This window comes from Strix aluco, chromosome 3, assembly GCF_031877795.1.
Source record: "Strix aluco isolate bStrAlu1 chromosome 3, bStrAlu1.hap1, whole genome shotgun sequence".
NCBI lineage: Eukaryota > Metazoa > Chordata > Aves > Strigiformes > Strigidae > Strix > Strix aluco.
In genome coordinates, this window is record NC_133933.1 from 30353397 (window position 1) to 30379998 (window position 26602).

General features: G+C 40.6%; 1 protein-coding gene across 2 annotated transcripts in view; it reads right to left on the reverse strand.

Annotated features, from left to right (window-relative positions):
- The window catches only part of HHAT (hedgehog acyltransferase), a 163592-nt gene that overhangs the window by 100018 nt on the left and 36972 nt on the right, over positions 1-26602 (reverse strand). For both annotated transcript variants that reach the window (XM_074820639.1, XM_074820638.1), the window contains one exon: positions 26401-26436. In XM_074820639.1, the coding sequence (XP_074676740.1) occupies positions 26401-26436 (36 nt within the window). The remainder of the gene's footprint in view (positions 1-26400; positions 26437-26602) is intronic.

The following is a 26602-nucleotide window of genomic DNA, read 5'->3' on the forward strand; positions in this document are numbered from 1 at the left end:
ACCTTCCCTGGTGCAACTTGAGGCCATTCCCTCTTGTCCTATCCTTGTTATTTCATTAAGGAGACTCATCCCCAGCTCTCTGCAACCTCCTTTCAGGTAGCTGTAAAGGGCGATGAGGTCTCCCCTCAGCCTCCTCTTCTCCAGACTAAACAACCCCAGTTCCCTCAGCCGCTCCTCGTACGACATGTGCTCCAGACCCTTCACCAGCTTCGTTGCCCTTCTTTGGACACGCTCGAGTAATTCAATGTCCTTTTTGTAGTGAGGGGCCCAAAACTGAACACAGTCATCGAGGTGCGGCCTCACCAGTGCCGAGTACAGGGGTAAGATCACTTCCCTGTCCCTGCTGGCCATGCTATTTCTGATGCAAGCCAGGATGTCATTGGCCTTCTTGGCCACCTGGGCACACTGCTGGCTCGTGTTCATCCGGCTGTCAGTCAGCACCCCCAGGTCCCTCTCTGACTGGCAGCTCTCCAGCCACTCCTCCCCAAGCCTGTAGCGCTGCTGGGGGTTGTTGTGGCCAAAGTGCAGCACTCAGCATTTGGCCTTATTGAAGTTGTCCTGGTTTAGCCAGGATAGGGTTAAGTTTCCCCAGCAGTGATGGGGGGAACTCTAGCTGGGTTATTCAGATACCATGCAGACTTCACATCCTGGCACCGAAGTGGGACAGTTGGTTACCACGTGTACTGTGGTATTTGCTCTGTTCTCACTGCTGTATTGGTAGATATTTTGCTCTGTTCATTGTTATTACTGTTATTGTTGTTTGTTGCATTGCAGTTGCACTGCTGTATTAAACCTTTCCTTATCTCAGTCTGGGGCTTTGCGTTTCACTCCCTTTGTGGGGGAGGGGCAGCGGCCACGTGGTCTCAGACCCCGGCAGGGACTAAACCAACACAGAAGCTCATACAGTTGGCCTTAGCCCATCGCTCCAGCCTGTCCAGGTCTCTCTGCAGAGCCTCCCTACCCTCAAGCAGATCAACACTCCCACCCAACTTGGTGTCATCTGCAAACTTACTGAGGGTGCACTCAATCCCCTCATCCAGATCATCAATAAAGATGTTAAACAGGAGTGGCCCCAAAACTGAGCCCTGGGGGACACCACTCGTGACCAGCTGCCAACTGGATTTAACTCCGTTCACCACAACTCTTTGGGCCTGGCCACCCAGCCAGTTTTTTACCCAGCAAAGCGTGTGCCCATCCAAGCTATGAGCAGCCAGTTTCGCCAGGAGAATGCTGTGGGAAACGGTGTCAAAGGCCTTACTGAGGTCAAAGTAGACAACACCCACATTCTTTCCCTCATCCAATATGTATCTCTTCATGGCTGAAAGAACACATAGGAAGAACACAGCTAGTAGTCCTTTATTCTCCAGACCCTTCAGCTTACATATGAATTCTGTACTGATGTGTCTGATGCTAAAGACTATTTTTAATAAGTTTCTCATTACTTTTCTAAAAATATGTTCTTTCCTTCTGTGTACTTGGGAAGGGAGATAAATTATCATGTTGCAATCACTTTTAAAATGCATAGGAAAATACCTTTAAAATATGCAATCTGATCTAAAGGGTTCAGCTGGTCCACATTCTCTCAATAGGGTTCAGTAAAGCTTCCCATACATTGTCTGCATGAAACAGATACATGGAAAGCCATATTAAGTCAGATATAAAGGCAAACAAAAGAAGATTTGTCAGAACTGTAATTGAAAATACAGATTCCATTCTTCCTGCTTACCTCACTCAGACAAGAAAGCTACATTGAACATCATCTTAACATACTGTTTATTTTATGCATGTCATGTGTGATCCAGGATAGAGTATCTATTGAAAACAATACTCAAAGATTTCTGTTTGTTCCAAAATTATTTTCAGGCACTGGTAAGTGTTCTGTATTTTATTTGAAACAGTCTGTGCTTGTCAAACCACATTCTTGATTGTTCTATAAAAATGCTTATCCTATCTCCATCACTACAGTAACTGAATGCATTCTGGTAGTGTATTTAAAAAAAAACCAAAACAAAACCAAGCATGTAATATTCAATGGCTTATTCACTCACCACAGAGAAAAAAAACCACCTGTGCAATACAGCATAGCAGTATGGCATGGAGGGAGGCCACGCATGTGTTTTTTAAAGTGCATTTGGAAATAAAGTAAGCAAGGTTTGAGAACCCTGCTCTGCCTATGGACTAAAAGGTGATACCAGGGCTCTTAGTTTGGGTAGGTGCTCACCACAAAACTATAGACTATATTACCAGATAGAATAAACTCCTGAAAAGATCATCTTGAACCTGCATGTAGATGGACTCATTACCTTTGAGGATTAGGGTTACTGACCCTCGTCTGCCTTCAAGATCTTTACAATGAAATCTTTTTGGTCTCTGAGCCCCACAGGGCCCAAACCTTGAACTTGATTAGTACTTAGCAGGGCAGAAGTATAGAGAATGTAGATTAGCTTTCATGTGTTAGCAGTAGCCCATGGTAGTGAAAAAATGCACTATTCAGTGCTAACTGGACCATTTGATGTACATCATCACACCTTGGCACTCTATCTAGGAACAACAAGAGTTTCTCAACAACGGATGTTATAAAAGACAGAGCACTCTCTGTAACAATACTGTTTTCAAGGGCACATTACATTGTGCTGCTTAAGATAGCTAAGCTAGAGAATATCAGCACAGTATAAAAAGCAATCAGTGGAAAAAAAAAAACACCCTATGCAAAAATCAAGCAGTGTTGCCCTAGAATCCAGTTCCAAGTCCTGTCCTGTCCTCCCCTGACACTTGAGTTGTATAAGCTAGTACTTGACTCACCAAAGAAGAAAATTGCTTATTATATTACCCATTATACTTCTGTAACTATGTATGAAAATAGGGATGCCATCTATAGATATGAAACATTGCATAATGACAGCCTACAAACATACTATGTCACCAGAGGAAAAAAACAAAGATGACAAGGAGGTTGTAAACAACCTAAATCAATCCATTGCAGGGATAATGAGAACCATCCTCAAAGTCACCCTTTCCAGGGGTAAAGCCAATTGTTCATAATTTGTAACTGGATCTAAAACATTTACCCTGGAGGGAAGGAAACACGTGAAACACCTGCTGACAAAATGAGCAGAGCTTGCCCCCATTATCCCATCAAAACAAACCCCTGCACTGAGTAACAATGAACAACCTGCATGAACCATATGGAGCCTACTTCACGTTTCCTGTCCTTCCATATGCACTGGATGTATATACATTGCTCACAGATATTTTTAGAGAAACCTTGAACTGTTCATCAGCATACAGGAACACTTCCCATAGGTCATCATGGAAATGCAGGGATGTAACAAATGCTTCCAGGACAGCCACAATGTCCACCAGTGCTACAGCTGTTCCAGGTACCTACATGGGAGCTAACCAGACAGACTTCTGGAAATTAACAAAATAGATTGGGGAGAAGGCAGGGTTGGGCTGATTGACAGGGAGGAGACACTGTAATTAGCTAGAATTACTAGTCATGCTTGTTACTGTTGATTTTTTTTATCATCATCATCAAGAACTATTTTGAGACAGTGGCTAGATAAGGGCACCACAGCACTACACAGGCTAGCTGAATGGACAAAAACAAAAGTGAAGGGTGGCAGAAATGATAAAGGCTAGAAAAAACTCAGCTGACTGAGAATAAGAAAAAGAGAAAGGCAGAGATAACATGAATAGTTGTTTTTAAAAGAGTCAAAATAAGTTTACCCATCACCCTCAAAATTCCAAACACTTAAATGCACCGAATGGAAGAAGTTATGCCAAAGAATTAAAATTGATTTAAGAGGCAGAAAGCGGGTGGCCAGAAGACAAGCTACAGAAACAGCTTTGAGAGAGCACTGCAACAGAAAAGTTAGCTCAGGTGCAATGATACAAAAATCTAAGTTTCAGCAATTTTCATGAGCAGCTTTTAGATTCTAGGCAAAAAGTCTCAACACTTGTGAAAAATCTCAGATAAAATTTGGGATTGACAGCAAGGAGGCATAAGATGATAATGTTTGTCTGTCTAGAATTCTCTATCACATATCATGTAAACATGGTACAATGCTTTTTTTTTCCCCTACAATCAAAGCATCCTACATTTCATTTTCTACAGTTCTATCCGTTAGATGTACACACTGCAAATAAGATGTCAGAAAGTTTTGGTGGTGTACCAGAAAAATATGATTGGGACAAAATTTTATGTAACTAGTAAGTGTCTAAGTGAAAATAGCCTACCTACTTCAACGTTAAGAATTTCAGATATTTGTTTTATGTAAACACAAAAAACAGGATATTGAACCTGCACTTCCTAAACCCAGGGTAAAGTACTTAATAGGTATCTCCATTTACAGTATAAATATGCAGTTTTTTTGAAAAGTCTAAGAAAGGGAAGGCTAATTATAAAAAAAGTATACCAAATTTACATATGTGCTTCACAACACAGTCATATTTAAAACATCCTTCACCTTAAAGATAGATATCTTTCATCACAATCTTTGATATATACCATAAAAACTTCAAGTGCCAAGACAGAGCAACCCAAACTTGAATTCAGTGTAACTACCTAGGGAGCAGGCAAAGATCACGTTACCGATTTCTTCACCTTTCCTCACAGTGGTTGCTGTATTGCAGTGACTGAACTTCCCTTTTTGTGCAAGTTGCTGGGCAAACAAGGAGAGGGTGCACAGGTGACCAAAGGAAAATTGGTCATTGGAGGACTTCCCAGATAGTTTAAGACAAACAGCTGTAAAGGAACTGAAAGATAATGAAAGTTTCACTGAGCTTCAGTTATGTATATGGCTCATAGCAAAAGTGACTGGTACGAACACCGAGTTAAAGTAACACAGGCTAATGCAGTAATCTGCTTAGAAGCTACCTTCTTTAGGATACAGTGACAGGTTTTAAATTACTAATGTTACAAGTAATTAATAGACTGAGATCCTAATACTAAAAATAACCAAGTAATACAAGACCTGGCTGTAGAAATATTCCTAAACTTATGAATCCTATACAATTTTTCTGGAGCATCCGCAGTAACTGGGAATGTAGAGACAAGGAGACTCCATCAGCTTTTCATGTTTCTTTGTCCAGAAGATAGTTACACAGGCCAGTGTACTGACCTCATCACACAAGAATTTTGGCTCAAATCAAGGGTTTAGGGAGGTGATGCACAAGATAGCTTAAAGAGCCATCATAATACATTGATGAATTAAGCACCAGGAGAATGGATGAACAGAATTTAACAGCCAGACTGCTGAAAAATGGACACCAGAGCCAAGTGGAGTGTTCCTGACACGAAATTGTCCCACGGCACGTATTTGAGACAAGGATTCACAGCCAAAAACCTGTTATAGATTGATACATGAAGTCATGGCTTTTGATGTGCTGTATAAGCAATTAAGAAAAGTAGATATTACAGAATCACAGAATCATCTAGGTTGGAAAAGACCTTGAAGATCATCTAGTCCAACCATTAACCTGACACCGACCGTTCCCAACTACACCATATCCCTAAGCGCTATGTCAATCCAACTCTTAAACACCTCCAGGGATGGGGACTCCACCACCTCCCTGGGCAGCCCATTCCAACGCCTAACAACCTGTTCTGTAAAGAAATGCTTCCTAATACCCAGTCTAAACCTTCCCTGGTGCAACTTGAGGCCATTCCCTCTTGTCCTATCCTTGTTATTTCATTAAGGAGACTCATCCCCAGCTCTCTGCAACCTCCTTTCAGGTAGTTGTGGAGGGCGATGAGGTCTCCCCTCAGCCTCCTCTTCTCCAGACTAAACAACCCCAGTTCTCTCAGCCGCTCCTCGTATGACACGTCCTCCAGACCCTTCACCAGCTTCGTTGCCCTTCTCTGGACACGCTCGAGTAATTCAATGTCCTTTTTGTAGTGAGGGGCCCAAAACTGAACACAGTCATCGAGGTGCGGCCTCACCAGTGCCGAGTACAGGGGTAAGATCACTTCCCTGTCCCTGCTGGCCACGCTATTGCTGATACCAGCCAGGATGCCATTGGCCTTCTTAACCACCTGGGCACACTGCTGGCTCATGTTCAGCCTATATATTGTATCTATAGGCAACGTATTACAGAGTAGTTTTACCTTTACATACAGACACCTATTACGAGCATATTCAGTAGGCCCACCAATTTGGGTAATATGTAAATAATGCATCCAGGAACACAGACAGCTAGGACTCAGCACACAGTACTTATCTGCTGTTTTTATAAGATAAAAGCAACACGTTTCTCTATTAATATAGTGCTTTATGGGCCAGCCTGTATGATTTACCGGGACTGCAGAATCCAGACATTGGCAAAATACTGACAGCAAAATATATGAACACCATTCTTAGGATATAGGGGTTTTATCTTTAAGGACCAGGAAAACAGATGGTCCTGCTATAACAGCAAGCAGGGCAAAGATGCTGGACATCAGCTGAGAAAGAATACTCTTTACCTGAAATGCAATAGGAACCTATTTCAAAGCAGCTCTTGAGGAACTTGGAAAGAGACTTTCTGGAGACCTTTTCCAAGCAAAAAAGGTTTTCCTTTCCCAGATCAGAAAGACAGGATTGGAAGATCCATTCATTTCTGCCTTTATTTAAATAATTGAGAGTCTGTTAACTAAAGTGGTTGCGGCAGTCTCCTGCCAGGGCTGAAAGACAGGGCGATAAGCCTACACAGCTAATTACAGCAGCAACCATCCTAAATCCTCTCAGAATCTGTTTCATAGAAATATCACTTTTCTGTGGAATAATTACCTCTTACATGCCCAATCCTATTCCTGACGTGCATATTTTAATGCTCTGACATTTTAATGCCATCTGCCGCCAAGAAGCCCAGCCTGCCGCGCTGTCAGAACTCAATCCACGCATCGTCTTCCTACTCCCCATCATTTCACTCTTCCCCTGACTACAGAGGAATTGCTTCTCCAATGCCCAATGTTATGATTTACCCTTTGGCAGCATGGGTAGGAGGCACTACCAAAAGCAAACCACAGCAATTTTCAGCCTTTTTGTGGCTACGGTTTCTGCAAAGTGAAGAGAAATCAAAGCCCATTGCTCTTGGAAGCACCAACTACCTTTAGATCATGTCTCCTGAGGCATTTGTGTATGCAGTAGAAATAACGATCACTCCCATTTCCTCCTCAACCCATGGCAATGGAGGAAAACAACTCCTCTAGTGTCATTTACCTCAAATCATTGAAGGGGCAGGTATGATGAAATTGTAAAGTGCCTTCAAGTCAGGCGAGATTAGTTGAGGCTCTTATCTTCACTTTCCAACATCTTGAACATTGGCAACATTACCTTGCATACAAAAAAGCAAAGAGAAACAAGCACATACACCACAGAGACACAAAGTTTTGTCTCAGACAACTTGCACAGTAGGAACAGATTTTATTTTTCCCCCTCTCTGATTTGAGAAGTCTAAACAGTGCAGCTTTGCATTTCAGATTAAATCAATAAATCACTAATAGTATTTATGAAATAGTTACAGTCACTAAATAGTATTTTCCCCTATGTTCAGGCATTTCAGCAGAGCTGGGACTGTGTGCTGTACACTGAGCATGTACACATAAATATGCAGAAACAAAGAGAAACAACACTTACGTGCCTATGTGTGGTAAACAGTGATTTTAAAACCAGTGGACTTGGTTCTTATTCCAGTTACACCAGTTGTAAGATAGGAGTGCTTCTACAAAGATGAAAGACTACAAATAATCATTAATCATTAAGATACTGGAAATACAGGAGCATTTTTCCAACACAACTATATTGCCAGTACTATATATAAGACAACAAGTAAAATTGTGCTACTCTCCTCTGTTCATTCTCCCTTATTGTTTCCCCATTATGTATTCCATACTTCCTTTCCTAGGTCTAGCAACTGACAACATGTATTAGCCATTCCTATCAGGACTGGATTGGCACTGCCATGTCAGCACTCCCCTCCTTTCAGGCTGCCACTGGTAACTTTTCTGACCTGAGATTTCTCACAAAGTTGGCAGAACTATGCACTGCACAACTGGTTGCCAGGTGTTCATATATAAATATTGCATTGCTATCTTTTTGTTTAGTAGCAACAACTCAAAGCAGCACAGATGGAATGATATTAAACCCAGAATAAATTAATACAGACAGATCACAAACTGTTTTATTACATATAAAAGAATGCAAATAAACCATTTGTCTTTAGAGCTCCCTTTTATTTTTTTGTATAAAAAAAGTTAGGCATCTTTCAAAAAAAAAATCACGCTGCTCTTTGAAAATTACAATACAAGATAAACCAACAAAACAGAGGAAGCCATGTTCATCATCTAATGCACATCTAAGCAGAGTCATTTGGGAGCTTTCTTCATTAACATAATTTCGTAAGGGCTAGTACTAAATTGATTCCACGGAAAAAGAACCACATACCCCCTTAATGTTGATCGTAAATTAAAAACAAATAAATATGTAGGAGAAATAGACAGGCCCAGAGGATATTGCCTTAAAACACTTCTGTAATTTGTTTCAGGACTACTAAAGTACATCCCTCTATACTCTACAGTACATTTTGGTCAAAATACAATAACAATGTGGAACTGTCTTATTGGGAAAGCTCTCAAGCCTGCTCTGGGGACTCAGCATGCTCAGGTAGCTGTCTAAAACACCTCTGCACTAATGCAGGCAGCATGGGGAAAAAAAAAAACAGGAGCTAGAAGTCTCTATGCAGTTACATGACTGGAGTGCTGACAGATGGATACAGGCTCTTCAGGAAGGACAGGATGAGCAGGCCAGGAGGGGAACTTGCCCAATATGTGCGAGAGCAGCTGGAGTGCACAGAGCTCTGCCTGGGGATGGGTGTCACCGTACTGGGTATCTGCTATAGACCTCCTCATGACAAAGAAAGAAAGAAAGAATGAAGGCCTCCTTCAAACAACCAGAATAAGCCTCATGTGCACAGACCCCGGTCCTCATAGGGGACTTCAACCCCCCCAGTATCTGCTAGAAAGACAACACAGCAGCCCTCAAGTAACCTAGCAGATATCTGCAGTGCATTGATGACAACTTCCCAACACAGATCATCAAGGAACCAACAAGGAAGAGTGTTCCACTGGACCTCGTACTTACAAACAACAAAGAACTGGCCAGGGACAGGAAAGTCAGAGGCAGCCTTGGCTGCAGTAACCATGAGATAATAGGCTTCAGGATCCTGAGAGGAGGGCGCAGGGCAGAAAGCAGGACCAAAGCCTTGGATTTCAGGAGAGCAGAAACCATCCTCTTCAGAGATCTGTTTAAAAGAACCCCATGGGATATGGCTCTGGAGAGGAGAGAGGTCCAGGAAAGCAGTTGATATTCAGGGATCACCCCCTCCAAGCTCATGAAAGGTCCATCCTGACAAGAAATCAAGCAAAGGCAGCAAGAGGCCTGCATGGATGAGCAAGGAGCTCCTAAGTGAACTTGGACATGAAAAGGAAATGTACAAGAGACAGAAGTACTAATTTCACTGCTCATCTTCCAAGGCCTTACGAGTTTGAACTATGAGACATTTTTATTTATTTTTAAATGATCTTTCTGACAACACCAAGACCTACTGCCAGCACCTCTGGGCAGACTTTTGCATCAGCAGTTCTTGGGGGCAGCATCAGGACCTAAAGTCACATTGTTCTTCAGAGAGAAACAAAATGTTTATTTCTATAAAACATGTAGAAACAGAACAAAGAATCTGTTGATCTCAACACAAACATAGGGATATTTTTGAAGAAAATTGTATGCATTTTCAAGGTCGGAAGCTAGATATTATGACGACACAAACAAGAAAGCACAAAATGCTGACCCAAGATTACGGCATTAATAACTTTGTTGTTTAATAATGAGGAAAAAAAAATCACTTTACTCCTGTGGAAAGTGGCCTAACATTTATTCACACATGCAGTTATTCACATGTTACTACATTTTAGGAAGCATTCTCTTCTTACTTTAAGCTGGCATAAAATGTCAAGTCAGCAATTCTATGGACTGACGATATAAATATTTCATATCTACAAAATAAGTCATAACAATGTTTTCTACATACTGCCCTCAAGAGATACATGAGAGGAGTCAGCATGCTGTGACCACTGCACAGGTTCTGGAGGGTCTGTGCCACTTCAGTGAAATGATAATCATCCAGTCAAGGTGTACACTGCCTCTGAGACACTGATCATAATCAGGACAAAGACATGTCAGCTTTCTGTGATTAAATGATTTGTCAGTATGATCCTAAAAGTGGTTTGTGTATCTACAGCTCTAGCAAAAGCATATAACTCCAACACATTTGCTTTCACAGCTGAAACATCTTAATGAAAGCAGTCATTATTTTTGTAATTTACTTCTAAACTCTTCAGAGATAACCATCAGCTGAAGCGAGACACTTCTTCCTGAATATTGCTTTCTGAGCCTTTTGTTATAAGCCACGCTTAAGACGAAAGAAATTTGAAAACAATGATTTCAGCCTTTCCCTATTGATTTGGTCTGTGCACTTGACAGCACTTCATAAAACCTTGGGTCACTGCTCCTTGTTTGAGGTGGATCAAGTTTTCATCTTTCCTCAGTTCAGCAGAAGAGTAGGAAAAAACCCACTTAAAAACCGCAATGTGAGGCACAAAAATAATTTAGGAGAGGAACTAAAAGCATGCATGGTAGCTGACAGTAACTTTTTGAAACTTACTTTTGAGCACTATGCCTATGACCTGCACACTGCATGCCCTTCTCTAAGCACTGTCCAAAAAGCAAAAGAGGTTAATGTTTTGTAGATACTTGCCTCCTAGCACTGAAATATCTTTTAACTTGGTAACATTAAGCAAATAAGACCATGTCTACTTTGAGCAATCTACATATCACTGTACTACATCTGCAGTTTTGTTGGCACATGCCGTACTCTTCTTCACACATTGTGCCCGGAAATTCAACCACAATAAATTCAATCACAACTTTTCACTTAGTTATAGCTATGCTAACTTACCAGAAGAAAGAGCTTGATATCACATCTACAGGAAAGTACAAATAACAGAAGACTGGCCTGCAGAAGCAATTTCTGCCTGGTGTGTTCACACTTTGTCCCTACTAAGGCTTTTTTTTTTATAATACACAAGTAAATTACTGATGGCTTCTAACACAATTTCTTTACTTGAAGTCAGGGCTTAATTCCTACCTGTTATAACAACTCCTGTAGGCAAATGGAAACCTGTATAAGACAGAACGCTCTGCAGTAGTACAAACCAAAAATTAAGGCAAAACCATGAATAAGAAATTACAAAATTCTTCATTATAACTTTTGCTCCTTAATCACTGCTCTTGAGTCATGCAAAGCTCTGATCAGACAGTTCAAAACATCAACCAATCTTCAGTTCTGGAATCAGGAAAGACAGGGAAAGTCTTGCAGAGGTGGATACCTCAATGAACTAGAACTGTTGCCCATAAAAGCAGGGACAAAGAGTGATGAAAATCCTGGCAACAAAAATTCTTAAAACCAGACTGAATGCAGCATAATCAGTCCTGTAATAAACAACAGAGAAATGCTCCAGACCACTGGAGGACCACTAAGCAGTTATTCTCCAACTCTAGAAGGACAATAAAAGCATTCAGGTAATAGATGTCTCATATCTAATCACTGAAACTAAGTTAATCCAAGAAATAAAATTTGGTTTTATATTACTGAAATTGATTGTTCATTTGACAAAAATTAAACACCGCTAACCCTTTCCACTGAGTTTAAGCTTACTGACATGACAACATACAATCATCTTGAAGTAATCCAGAATTAAAATATGAATCTGAAGCAGTCACAAAATTTTAACATACTTATGTGTTTCTTAAAATGTCTCAGATTATGTAAAATATGTATATTGTATTTGCAATTGTTATTTTGTGAGGAATTAATTAGAAAGGTAAATTATACCCAATATTAGTCTTCTTTGTTCCAGCACTTGTAACACAAAAGCCTAATGACTTCTAAACACAAAACATTATTTCCTTTCACATTCCTTTTTGTCAGTTCTGTAGATTCAGGGATGATCAGCTCTGCGAAACCTACCTGTATTTTGACAATAGTCTACCTGATCCAAAAAGTAAGCAACACTCTCCCATTTAAAAACTGCTAAATGACCGCAAGTGCCAAGACAGTGCAGCTCCTACTCTGAGGGTTCAAAAAGAACAAAGTGCTGCAGGTAGCCCCCTCCTTGGAGGGCATTTCACCTACACAGCAGTAATTCCAATCTAAACCCAGAGTCAAGGCCAGCGCATGGTACAAACCATCACAAGTGAACACACCACTCCTGACTCCAAAAGTTCAGGAACCACAAATTGCAGACAACAGTTTACCAACAAGACTTGACCCAGCTGTACACGCCTCCTCGCTAGGTGTTCACTTCTGCCTGCTAGCAAAGACAGTCCTCGGCCAGGGTGAGCTCCATTCTGAACTCGCACAGTTGCTCTTATACTTGTAGTTAACTTTTGCTCTAACCTACCAGGTTCCCCAAAGGAAGGTCTCTCAAAATCTGAGGAACTAAACAAGGCTTCAGGTGACCTTCATTTCTTCAAAGTGGAGGCACTGTCTCCAGTTTAAGAATCTTCCCCCAAGAAGTACAATAAATTTGTCTAACAATGCTTTGATCTTATGCAAGTTAGCACTCATATACTTGAAGTATCAATAAAAAACTCAAATGATTCTTTATCTGTTTTCCTCATCCAGCATTTCACAATGAAAAATGCCATTGCAAATTTGAAGATCTCGTTCTTCAGAAATGCAGACATGTATTTTGTCTAGTCATGGCTTGCTACTAGCATTACATATATAGTTATTTGGTACCACTTATTCTATTCTTGCAGTGCTACCCCAGATACAGAGTATGAATGAAAACTCTCTCTTTACACTGATCATACAAATACTGGTCTACTGGTTGTGACTAGATAACCAACAGCTTAAAATACAATTTTTATGGGTTATTTTGTTGGCTCAGTTCAAATCACAGTAAGGGAAAGAAATCATAAATATCATCAAAAAGCATTTCCACAGAGAGAGAAAGAGGATAAAGCAGGTTTCCATGGTTACTTTGTTAACCATCTCCATTTTGCTGTTTACATAGTTTAAAAACTACAAGACGCTATAAAAAAGAAGAAATGAAGTATTTATTAAGATCTACATTACAGAAAGATCCCACCATGTGTCATGTCTGTTTCAACAGCTGACTGTCCAATGAAGCTCTAGAAGACAGACATCTACTAGTTGCTGGTGCTATCAAGTACACTATATAAGACAAATCCTTATTGAACATGCAGAGGAAGTCCTTGACTCAAGTTCTTTTACTAACAGTTCATCTGTAATTTATCTGCACTAGACAAGGGTCCCTTGCCTTGAGATCAATGATAAAATTGCAGGTGTCTCACTTTAAGTAAAAGCTCTTGCCTGGCTGTCAGCTAAAACTAACTGACCACCAAAGGCAATTTTCAAGCTCTATCCATTTAAACAGCTGCAGTTTTAATCATTTACTTCTAATGCAAAAGAAGTTACTCTTACCTTGAGATGAAAGGTTAATTCTGTGTAACAGTACTTTTCACAGCAAAAATGTCATCTAAATCAGGTCATTTTTATTTTGATTTCCTGGAAACTTCTATTTCAGCTTAGCTTCTTACTGTCTGGGAAGGAACAATAACTCTATGATACCACTAGTACTGGGAAGACTCCAGACTCACACTCAAAAGCCCATATATTCTATATGGAGTCCCCAGTGGGGGAAAGTCTGGAGGTATTTGAGTCCTTGGTATCTGGATATCAATTTCATTCAGTTAAGAGGCAGTACTTAGCCTTAGGCCCTGTATGCATCACGCAGCAACAAAGCCAGCTCCAATACTGGCTGGTCCTGCAGTACCGATTTCAGTAAAAGGTGGTAAGTAGAATCATAGAATCATTTAGGCTGGAAAAGACCCTCAAGATCATCGAGTCTAACCATTAACCTAACAGTGCCAAGCCCACCACTAAACCACATCCTTAAGTGACATGTCTACACGTCTTTTAAATACCTCCAGGGATGGTGACTCAAGTAGTACAGTACAGCCTGTTTAAGTAGCATATGGAGACTGAGACAGACATTTTTCTAAGAAGCAACGTTTTTCCTGCTGTGTCCTAGCCAAAAAGTGTCCTGGAAACTGTTGTGCAGCTTAAACATATCAGCCTGCCTACCATCCTACAGGCAGACTTCTGCATTTCACTGTTGCTATGTGTTTGCAGAAATTTCTATCAGTGAACACCTTTATTATTCTTTTAGATAATCTGTGAATCTGCAGAGGTCAGCTAATTTCTCCTCCACGGCATGATCAATTTTATGTTACTCGAACAAGATCTGCTTCTCAGTTGTTGCTACACTCTGAGGGCCTTCAAATGAGAAAATTTACCTGAGCAATTCATGGTCTGTTTTGGCTCCCCTTTTCCATACATCCAGAAATTTTTCACATATTATACATATATATACACACACATATATATATAAAATGTGTATATATACACACACACACACTTGTTTTGGCAGAACTCGAATAAAAACACTACTGAAGTTTACATTCTCGTGTTAGCTCCCTATCATGGGCCAAAAAATTAAGATCGGTATTTAAAACTACTCTGCCTCACTAGCAAGTTGTATATGTCTAATACTTGATATTTTCAGAGCCATAGTCTAATCCAGATTTGAAAAGCAATTCATTGTACCAAAACACTAGATAAATTTTTAAATAATCTCTAAATCTACCAGAACTGTCTCTGAAAAGCACTAGCACATGGAATGCCATTATCCTTATAGCTAGAGGAGATAATGTTCATTATATAATATCTGTATTCACAAAAAATAGCAGAGCATTACTTATATATCCTGATTCTCTTTACATCAGCCAAGGTGGAATTCTGTTTTCTTTAATGCTTTTTAAGGTTGGTGTTACATGATGTAACTCAGGCAAGCAAACTACATTTTGCTATTCACATGGAACAGAACAGTAGAGGTTGGCTGGAATGGAGAGCTACTTTTCAAGTGTCCAGCTGCACTGCTTGCAAGAAAATGCTAAATCTTCTCCAGGAAAAAGCAAACAAGAACTCTATGACAGCTGATAAAAAGTATTAGCCTTTGGTTGCCATGACCTTAGCTCATTCTTCAGCACTGCACGGAGGTACTGCAGTTACATTTTTAGGATATACTAGGAAGCCTACAGCGTGTTACTTTACTCTTATTTCAGACAGTTAGATAAATAGAAGTCTGAAGGTTTTGACCACTCATTCCTTCAAAAATCAGTTCTACCCAATTATTTATTTGTGATCTTTAAGATGGAAGCCTGCATGAGATTTTGATTCACATGGCCTAGCTTCTTTAGGTGTTAGGGAAGGAGTGTTTCCTCTTAAACTGCACGTCACAACATATTTGTGAAGACTGACATAGTTTATACATGCTTTATTAATTTTAGCTTAGCAGCTTAAAAGATCACTTTTTACTACAGTTTCCTATTGACATTTATAATCTGCCCAAGTAAATGCAGTTAAGAGCACACACAGACTGCAAAAAAAAAAAAATCACATTTCCTTTTTTTTTTTTACCCTAAATTTCTATCTGTGATAGAACGATTCCAAATCCAATAGTTACTTCCTGTCCTGTTTTATCATCTGTTCTTGGTGTTACGTAAAGAGCTTATACTAAATATCAGCATTGAGCTCTTATATAGCATTCTTAATCCATAGATCTCAAAGCATTTTACAAAGGATGATCATTATCCTGCTTTATCTATGAGAAGAAAAGACATGGAGATCTTCAGGGTGAAATTTGGATCACACAGTCCACAGTGAAGCTAGGACTGCACTTTAAATTGCAGTTCCACTGGTCAGCCAGAACAGCATCCATACCTGCAGACAGACCCCAGAGCCTTCCATAACAGTGGCCTGTGATTTGCACTCAGCAATTCCACGCGCCACTTAGGATCAGTCCAGAGAGAATATGGCTTTCAATACAGTATCTTATTCAGCTTATCATTCACTAAAACACCTCCCATCCCACACAGGCAGCATGTTTTAACAGTGTACTCTACCTTCTCCCTGCTTACAGCTCTAAACACACTAATGTTGCCATCAGTGCTGTAAATAACTGCAGTTAAGCCCTCTACTCAGGCTTTACTGCTGAAATTAATACTGCTGCAGACAGATACACAAATATCAAAGTCTAATGCCACCACTAAAGTGCCTCAAAGTATTTTCACCTCCACACTGAAACCCTCAAATGACCTGATCTGTGGGTAACTAGATGAGAGTTATCACGCCTCCTGAATTCAACCTTTCCTCCCCTCTTAGATTTGTTTCTCATGGCCACTCTTCGCACCTTGCTCTAAGGTAGATGTTTAAACTCAGACTTCCTTAACCCTATAAACTCTCTTGGGTTATTCAGAGAACCTAGAACCAAGTATCGGAGCTTGGAGGGACAAGCACTGAAAGCAGACTGCATACTAACCGCACAAGTTCCAATCCGATCAATAGCCAAGTAACCACTGCATGCTACTGTACAGCCACAAAATAATTGGTAATGCTATCTACTTCAGTAACACATCTGATAACGTACTATCCAGACGTGATGATCTGAGAAAACTTTGTAACATGACTTCAGATTAAAGTTAAGGGGTTATTGTTTTGACATGGTATATCACAACCACCTCAAAACCACTTTGGACTCAGGCAAAGTCAAGCAAGCTGACCCCGAGCACAAAGATGAGCTGAAGAGCCATGATCTTCAGGAGAGGATTCAAACACTTCAGTCCCCAGAACACTCCACACAATAAAGTAGCCAAGGAAGAGAAACACATGCAAGCTTTCCTGCCCATGGGGCTGAAGGGAGGCATTCTGTATTCCACTGTGTTAACCCAGGCAGTTTATTCTGAGCAGCTGTTCTTAGAACGTTATACAAGCTCCCTACTTCCTGCACTGGCACTTCCAGGAAGAGAAGGCACAAAAGCAGAGGAGATCGCACAACAGATTGCATCTTCTGGGACGCACGTTTCCTAGAATGGGCCCATCTTCCAAGAAACATAGAGGCTGCTTTATGGACTCCCATGTCATTCCCTGAACCATTTGCCATGCAGAGAAAGAAGTTACAGAGAAAGCACAGTTTTATGATGCGAAGTTTCACCCCGTCCCAAGCTTAGCAAGGGTCGAGTGAAGCACAGGCGCAGACAGACAAACTGCAGCTCCTCGTGCCCGCGCTGAGGCGCCGTACACCGGAGCGGACTCCAGGGGACTCGGGTTTCTGACCGGCCGGGTGAACAGGGGCCCGGCGCCGAGGCAATCAGCCCTCGGCAGCCCTCAGCGGGCCCGCGGGCGGGCAGGCGGCGCCCCGCGCGCGCTGCAGGCAGCGCCGGGGCAAGGCCGCCCCCTGGCGGCAGCGAGGGGCCGCGCCGGCGGAGCCGCGGGGCGGGCCCGGCCCAACCTCGGGGCAGGGCCGGGAAGCGGGGTGCGCCCGGGGGAGTCCTGCTGCTCCCCAGGGCCCGGCCCTGCACCGAAGGAGCGAGCAGCCCGAGACACGGCCGCCGCAATTTGAGGATTTCCGTCCTCCTGCATGCGGCAGCGAGAGCGGGGCGGGAGGGTCACCGCGCGGCTCTTCCTGAGGGGGAGGCCGAGATTCGGATTGCAAAGGTTGAGTCTGAATCGTGCTGGCTAAAATGTCATTTACGGAAGCTGTGCTGCAAACAACTCATTTACCAGAAGCTGGGAGCAGAAAAGAATGCTTGTTTCATCCTATTTTTTTCCACAATTTTTTCCGGAGCTGGTCTGCATCTTAACAATTCCAATACACTACCATGCAAAAATAGCACATGGCTTTCCAAGACACATTTAACACAAAACACAAAATAACTTTGAGATTGAAGTTTATACCAACCACATCCTATTATTTGGAAGTGGTAATCGTGCCTCTTAGCATACCAAAATACAAATATGGACCACAACACATGGAAGGAAAAAAAAGACAACATTAAAAGCAAGACAGACAAAAGAATTAATCAAAAAGAAAAAGTTAAGCAGAAATCTGTAAATTTATACTCCAGATCATAAAAAAAATATTTATATATATGCTTAGTTTTAACTACAAGTGCTCAGTGGAACTGGAAGTACTACATAATTTTTTTTTAATGCAAGTAACACTTGTGAAGTACACAAGTAACTTCAAAATATTCGGGTTTGTGACTCTGAAATACAGGTTGCTGCAGTTATGAAAGATACAAAGTTTCTCAGACTGAAATCACATGTAAAATCTGGGAAGTTCTGGCCCTTATAGTCAAAGTCAGGGACAAAAAATGTTCCCATTATATAATTTCCTGGACTTCACAAAGAATAAATTCAGAATCCTTACAACCTCTGGCGGTTCAAGAATCCTGGGCCCATGGTTTCTTCTATTATATTGAAATACCGTGTTTGATCCAGCTCCGTTAAACTACTCAGTAAAATTATTTAAAAGTGGCCTGAACTGAATCTCAAAATACTTCACGTTCCACAAACTTATTTCTTGCTCATAGATAGTAACTCAAACACCCTGCAACAAAAATAACAAACTGTTTTAATTCACAGTTGCAACACATAAACATGAAGAGATCTGTACCTTGTTAATCCCGACTTCTCCACTCCAACAGTTTAAGTTAAATGTCACATTTACATAACATTTACATAAAGATTCAGTTTTGTTTATACAAAACCCAGCCTTATTTTTGCAACATACTCAATGCTAATTCATTATGTAACAACAGATTGTTTGCTCTATAAAAAAAAAGTTTAATTCTGAGAAGGTATCTGAGAGACTGCAGTTGCTCTGAAGCAATTTAGCATCATTCTTCATTACTATCTGATCAACTTTTCTGGGTTTTTATTTTCATTTAAAACAAACTTGACTGTTTTTGGACACTGTCTCACTCTAAGCAAAGCGCTCCAACTGATTTTATGCATCATGGTCACTTGTATAGTTCACACTTATGCCCAGTACACACAAACAGAACATTGACAAAACCTCCAACTGCAACCCACAGGAGTTCAGCTACAGACTTTAACAGCAGTAAGGTTGAATCTTGTAGTTGAGAACATTTTAGAAGCTTCCAAGCACGGTGCAGTTTTGTTTGTTTTTTTTTTTTTAATATCACTTCAGTGTCATCATTACTTTCAACAGGAACACAATTAGACCAGTGCTGACCCCTTTAAAAATTGTCAACACCAGCAAACATCTCAAAACTTCCAGCACATCTGAAAGCAGAGCTCACAGAAGTCTCCGATGCAGCTGGATGTAACTGCAACATTTTATAGAAAGCTACAGCTTTCAGCTCCTCCATGCAGAGGTCTCTACAGATAGATTGATTACTGTTCTCTTCGGTATTTTAGAACTTTAAAACAATTTTTGTAGAAACACTAAGGCCCCATATTGAAAATAAATCTAAAGAAGAAATAATTCCTAAGCTACTAACACTATCTCTTCACAGTAGTAAAATTAACACTTTAACCTTAAAGCTACTTATAAATTAGACAAAGCCATTCAATCACATCTAGTGATTACTACAATCTCTTTTATCAGCAACAAGACTACATACTTGGGTTTTCAATGTGCTAACTTAATCACAAAATTTCAAGTAAGTCTCTACATGGGCTGTCTCCAGCACATCATCTCTACAGCACAAGACATATAAAAGATGGCAAGAACCACCTTTTGTTCTTCTTAACTCCCTGGCTAAGGAGGTATTGTTACAGCAGGGCTTTTTTGTCCAAAGGAATATCTTTGTAATATAACTTGGAAACAGCCTGTTTCTGTGTTAGTCTGCTCTAGAAGCTTGTTTCACAGCTGGACACCCATGACTGAAAACAGTTTCTGCTACTTCTGCTTTATCTGCACTGCTCCAGAAGAGCACAGTGATCCAAAGGAGTCGAGTAAATACTTGCTAGACCCTCATGCCCTACTAGTCCTTGCTTGGTTTAAAGGCTAAGGATTGGAGACAGAAAGGACCCAGAAGAGAATGCAAGTACAGCGACTGCACATATCCTACACACAGTGGTCCCACCTGCATATGACAAATTAAGTAGCAGCATCACTGGATCCTTCCCCGGGAAGCATATGAGTAGATTTAAGTGGAATGATGCAGTGCATCACTTGCATCTTCAGCAGTTTTTACCCTGTACATTACTTTGATGAGTACAGACAGACATAAATTGTTTTCCTTCATCCAGATATATTGCTGCTTAATCAACACAGCACCTTTGTGCCAGCACTGATCCAAGTGAGAAAAATGAGACAAAGATGTGAATTGTCAGACACACCAAGAGTAACACTGAAGAGGAGATTATTGCTTATTCAGTGAGTCTTCCATAGACACACAGGCTACACATAAAAGTCAAACACATCTGCTCCAACCAGTCATCTAGGACTCCCAGGCAAAGCAGTACAAAGATTTGGCAAAATTCATTAGGATTAACCTCATTTGGAATAGGTTGGCCAAATCCACACAAAGCAGGAATTGTGCCTTAAGGCACCGTGTTTTTCTCAAGATGTCTGAAGGAAGGTGAGGGCAGCACCACTGACTAAAAGCACAGCCTGAAAAGGGAAGTCCCAAGGGTAAAAGCTACTGGGGAACTACTAAAGGACTGAATAGGGCATGCAGGAAGACAAAATTAGTGTACTACTTGTATCCACACCACCTATGGGAAAAGGTCTGTGGTACAAGTGATCCCCAGAACCCCACTCAGATTTTTGTTCTTGAGGATATGATTTGTTTTGCTCCAGAAGATAGTTTGGGCATACATTGTTGTGAGAGTTGGGGTTGTTCAGCCTGGAGAAGAGAAGACTCTGGGGAGACCTTATAGTGGCCTTTCAATACTTAAAGAGGGCTTATAAGAAAGATGAGGACAAAGTTTTTAGCAGGGCCTGTTGTGAAAGGACAAGGGGTAATGGTTTTAAACTAAAAGAGAGTAGATTTAGACTAGATATAAGGAACACATTTTTTACAATGAAGGTGGTGAAACCCTGGAACAGGTTGCCGAGAGAGATGGTAGATATCCCATCCCTAGAAACACTCAAGGTCAGGTTGGACAGGGCTCTGAGCAACCGGATCTAGCTGAAGATGTCCCTGCTCACTGCAGGGCAGGTTGGACTAGGTGACTTTTTAAGGTCCCTTCCAACCCAAATTATTCTATTATTGGTGTGCATGCAGTAATGACGACTAGGTGACCAGGACACAGAGTGAACCAAAAAAACCAAACTTCTTGACAGAGCAGAGGAAAAAGGATGCATCCTTGTGGGACTTTATACTTAGTGCTTTCAAAGGCAGAGGCAGTTATCCAAATACCTCTAACAATCACGTTGCAACAAAAGAGGAATCTCTAATACTGTGCTGCCTGGCACAGCTATAGCACGTTAGAACATCAATAGTATTTTGTGGGCAGCCACATTCAAAGCAGCAGAGAGACTGTACAGCATTAGCACTGGTGTTTGTCTCCCAAAGAGGGCCATGCTTTATACTCCATTCCATGGGGCACCCCAGCAGAGAATCTGTCTAACTGTTGGAGCCCAGAATCACCCCTGGTCTTACCTCATAACAGTTAGAGGAGGAATGTAGTACAAAGTGAAAGGGACTGTTGCATCAGATGTTGCCTTTCTAATACACCCACATCTTTGAAAGAAGGGGAAAGCTCAGAAGTGTTGGTGGTGTGGGTTTTTTTGTTTTGTTGGGCTTTTGTTTTTTGGTTGGGTTTGTGGGGGTTTTTTTAAACAGAAACCACAATAGCAAGAACTGCTTAGTTTTTTAAACAGGGGCATAGATCTCTTCAGCTTGGGATGGCCTGAATACTGTTGAGCTTTTCAGTGAGTCTACACTTCCCATAGGGGCTACACTTAGTGTCTTCTCACTATCTCAGTAAAGAGTTGTGATGTCTTTTGGGAGGAAATGTCTGTACTTTAGAAAAAGTTTGACCTCATAGAAACTGATCTCAGTGGCACCTTCCTGAACAGAGTAGAACAACAAGAAAAAAAACTTGACTTTTTTAAAAGTTTACTTAAACCAGTTATCAGATAGTTAATCAACATCATTATTCTGTTATTCTTTTGGGTAGCATGGAAATATGTGGGGTTCTATGGGATTCCTCAGAGAACAAAAACAGGAGTTGAGCCAGCAGATGAACAGACTTTTTTCTTATCATTTCATGGTGTACCTTATTTAGAACCATAATCCCTCTTTTGCCATGGGACCATTCTGCCCTTATATGAAGGTGTCCTGTTTCTAACTAAAAAAAAAAAAAAAAATCAGAGGTGGCAACACATACTAAATTTTCATCCTGGAGCTAAACTATGCCTCTTTTCACCTGAGAAAACTAGAAAAGGGCATGATTTTCAGGTTTTGTATTTGGAGACCCTTTGTACCAGGTAATAAGCTAAACCTAAATAACCTGCAACTCTAAACAAGCTAAAGTAATTGCAAACCATGGGGTGAGCTGTGAGCACTGCTAACAGATGGACACCTTTGGGAGACACTGATCCTGCAGCTCTTTTCAAAGCCAGATCTGTACTGAAATGAGTATGATTCACACTTTCTCAAAGGCACAGCAGTGCTAAAAGCATGGACATTTTTCAAAAGGATCATGCCTCCAGGAACTGTTATTCTTCTCCACTGTCCTCATCAGTGTTGCCCTAAAGGTAGCACTGTTTGGCACTAGGACAGTAAATATTCTCATATGTTCAACAATATTTTTTCATCCAGTGCCCTGTTCTCAGCACTGGATGAAATCCCTGGATAAAATAGCTTCAGTGAGCAAACAGCACCAGGCAACCTCTCTTGCTCTTTCCTCCCTAAACTGCTACCTAAACACTATTTTCATGCATTTTGAACTCTGAAAATATATCCATTGCTTCATTCTGAGAATGCCTAGATTTGGGATAAACTGGGTTGTTTTTCCTGTAGTCACAATGAAAAATTACTATGTTTATATAGTACTCATGTGATTTAAATAACATTGATTAATAATTTTGCTGATCCTTAAAGTGGTAACAAATACTTGCTTCTATAACATTGTGTGAAAACAGTGGACTAATTACCTTCCAAGTATATTACATTTTTAACGGGTAGTATCAAAACCCAGTTTTCATCATGGAATTACTGATCCTTCCCCCATGAATTTCCAGGATCCCCACTGTGGTGTAGCTAACAAATGTTCAAGGTCCTGACCCCAATGTACCCATTTGCACTTTAATTTCACGAATAGTAGTAGTTCCATGATGCCACCATATTTCAGCATGCAAGTGATTAGAAATCTAGTCCTACAGTCCAGTTCACCCCAAGCCAGTAATTACCACATAATAGCCATTTCAGTATAACATACACCTTTACATAACAAATGTATTTAAAAAGATGGGATTTTTAAACCTTTCTGAGCTATCTTAAAAACAGTAGCAGAAGCATAGTTCAAGCCACAGCTAGATAGATGGATACAAATTTGTATTTACTTTTTCCTAATGTGGAAGAAGCTGTGTAGCTGTAATTCTCTGTCATACTTTGTGTCATGCTTTACTTGGGCAAGCCATTGACTGTTTATGCCAGGCTGTGTACAGTCCTAGTCTTCAATCAGCATTTTAATAAGTGATTAGGCACCGATTGTCCTTTTAGCAGAGACTGGTTTTAGTTTTGCTGGCCCCGCACTTTATATTTGGAAGTGTCATATTGGATTCCCTGTTACACTGGGGGGTGACATCCTTATATTTAAAACAATGTAGTAGTATCTCTCGAACATTTCAAATCTCAAGTCATAGATTTTCAACACCTCCTGCAAAACTGATTTGTTGGGGTTTCTTTCCCCCCCACACCTATATTTCACCGATAGAAACCCAAACTGTGAAGAGGACCATTTATGACAGACACTATATGAACACAGAAGATCTGCAGGTTCTCGGGAGCAGAAACTGTCTAAATAAGCAAAAACAAAGGCAATAACTTTCTAAAGGTCACATGGCAGACCAACAGCAGAGATGCAACACCAAGTCCTCTGTTTCCTAGTCCAAAAGTCATCTACTAAACAGAACTTTTTTTTAGTTATGGAAACCCAAGCAAAACTCATACTACTAAAACAGAAGGGAACAATATTTCCTCCTTAGCAGTACAGAGAAAGTATCTGATGGCTCCTCAAGTTGTTAACAGGGGTAGGTGACAGACTGAGAATGAAGTATTAAAGCTAAGGTTAGAACACCATGCTGCACAGAACCCACAGTTGGCTTTGAAAAAATGACACATTAGTCAAAGACAACATTCAACTCATTTAAATTCAACACCTATTTGCAGTCCAGGGATTGCACAAGCATACAACTCCAATACAGCATCTCCACAGGATGTAAAACAGTGCAGTAAAAGAGAGTATAGTCTTACTACATTCTTTGTATGAAGCAAGTGAAAGCATATTTTGTGGCAGAAGCATTACCAGGGGCTCAAACTTAGGACATCAATGCTTACCATGATTTTATTCTTGGTTAAGTAGTTGTCTGCATTCCCATGTGCACCATAAATCCTTTACAATAGTAGCATATTTTTAAACCCTTTCTTCATATGATGATTTCTATTTCAAAAAAAACCAATCTACTGGTCAAAATACAGATGCAACTGATTTTGTAGAACTGATACCTGAATTTAAATACATTCAATAGTCTAAAAACTGTATCTACAAACTGAAATACATATATCTTCAGCAATATTGACACTATGGCTTTAATGAAGAAAGCTGTCTTAAAAGCTGTCATGTTACATGCAAAGAAATACGTAAAATAACCCTAATGTTACAAAGCCTACTGCTCAAAGATTATGAGATGTCAGGATGGGTGTTTGTCTGTGAAAACTTAAAACAAACCCGATTTTCCCTGTGATGCAGGCTTTGTGTGAGCTTATATGGTTTTCGTACTTAGTTTAAACCACAAAAGCATGGTGTTCAATATGACACTACCCACTATTCTTCCCTTTAAGATATACCCTTTTTATGACTGGCACCCAGACCTTGGACAGAGAACTACCAGTGTTCCCAGATTTAGCCACGGTGCTGATAATTTGGGGAAACTGAATATGAAAGGGGCATCTTAGATACTTTAGAGGACAAAGCAGAAAGAACACTTACAAGTGATGCTGAGCCTAAGGCAGAGAAATGCTTCTAGGCATTTATCATCCTGTCTGGAGCTATATGCTTCTTTCACTAGCTACAGTCAAAGGCTATTAGCAGGGTTCTGAAAACATTAGAAAACACGCGCTTCAAGTGAGTGACCAGAGGAATGAAAAGTTATCAGGAGCAACCAACCTGTTAGAGCTCTTTGAGTCTGTGATTCAGTGCCAAAAACCTCTGCATTAAGGACACAAGGACTCATGAGTGTGAAGGCTTAACCATATTTCTTTATCCAGGAAATATGACAAAGTAGCATAAAATTCTGAGTTCAGTACCAAGGCCAAATCAAAGGAAGCCTAGCATTACCTGACCCTTATGGTGGGACCCAACCAGCATGCTCTGGCTCGCATACTGGGTTCATTCTTCCAAGGTAAAGTTCTTCACAGAGGGACACTGCACCATTTTAGCGAACTGACAGAATGAATTCTCCAAGGGCCTGAAGACCATTGCAAACTTCACCTTACATGGTACGCATTGCACTTCTTTGTAAAGGTAAGTAGATAGTAATAGGTTTGTTATTGAAAATGAATGCAAACACATTCTCAGTGAACACCTGTGACTTTGCTCACACAAAAGAACTCCAAACAGCAAAACCAGTTCCTCAGTGTAGCATTCAAACACATTAACCTCCCTTTTCCTGAAGTGCCCTGCCCCTGCTTTAATCACTGCATTTCTCTAAATGTCAGCAAACACACAATTACTACACTTTCCTTACTCATCTTCAGAACATAGTCCATCCTGTGCATCAAAAATCAATCAAGTTTTCTACCGAGAAAATAAAATTCCCCTCCACAGTCACAATTTTCTATAAAAGTCAAGCCCATACTAGAAAGTATGAAGGTACTTGAGTTACCAGGGGAGGGGGCGGGGGGGGGGGGGGGGGGGGGGGGCGCGGGCGGGATGGACGGACACCAAGTTTTTCTTCAGTATAAGCCACAATTAAGATTTCCTCAGGAATGGAGTGGAACACTACCACTGAAGTTTCCTGAGTCAAGGTCTTCCTGAAGGACACATGAAGAGGTTCCTTAAAGAGTGACATTGGGTAGATAGCCGAGCCAAATAGTTAAAAGTTTCTCAAATTAATTTATAAGTGGAAGACAAAAGAGGATCTTGCATAGAAGATATGAAGTAGTATTGAGTTCACATGGACATCTCTACTTATAACAGAATTGTAATTCAAAGTAAATATTAGCTTACCTGACCAGAAAGCGATGTAGCCCAACATCAAAACTTCTGCAAGAAAAAAGATTTGCCATATTTAATTAAATAAATACTACTCTGTTCTGTATTGTACAAACACTGTATTTCAAAACAGTGACGCTAGAGATAAATATAAAATTACTAGAACTGATAAAATAGAAGCAAAAATATAATATACAGTTTCCTTTCTGTAGTGATA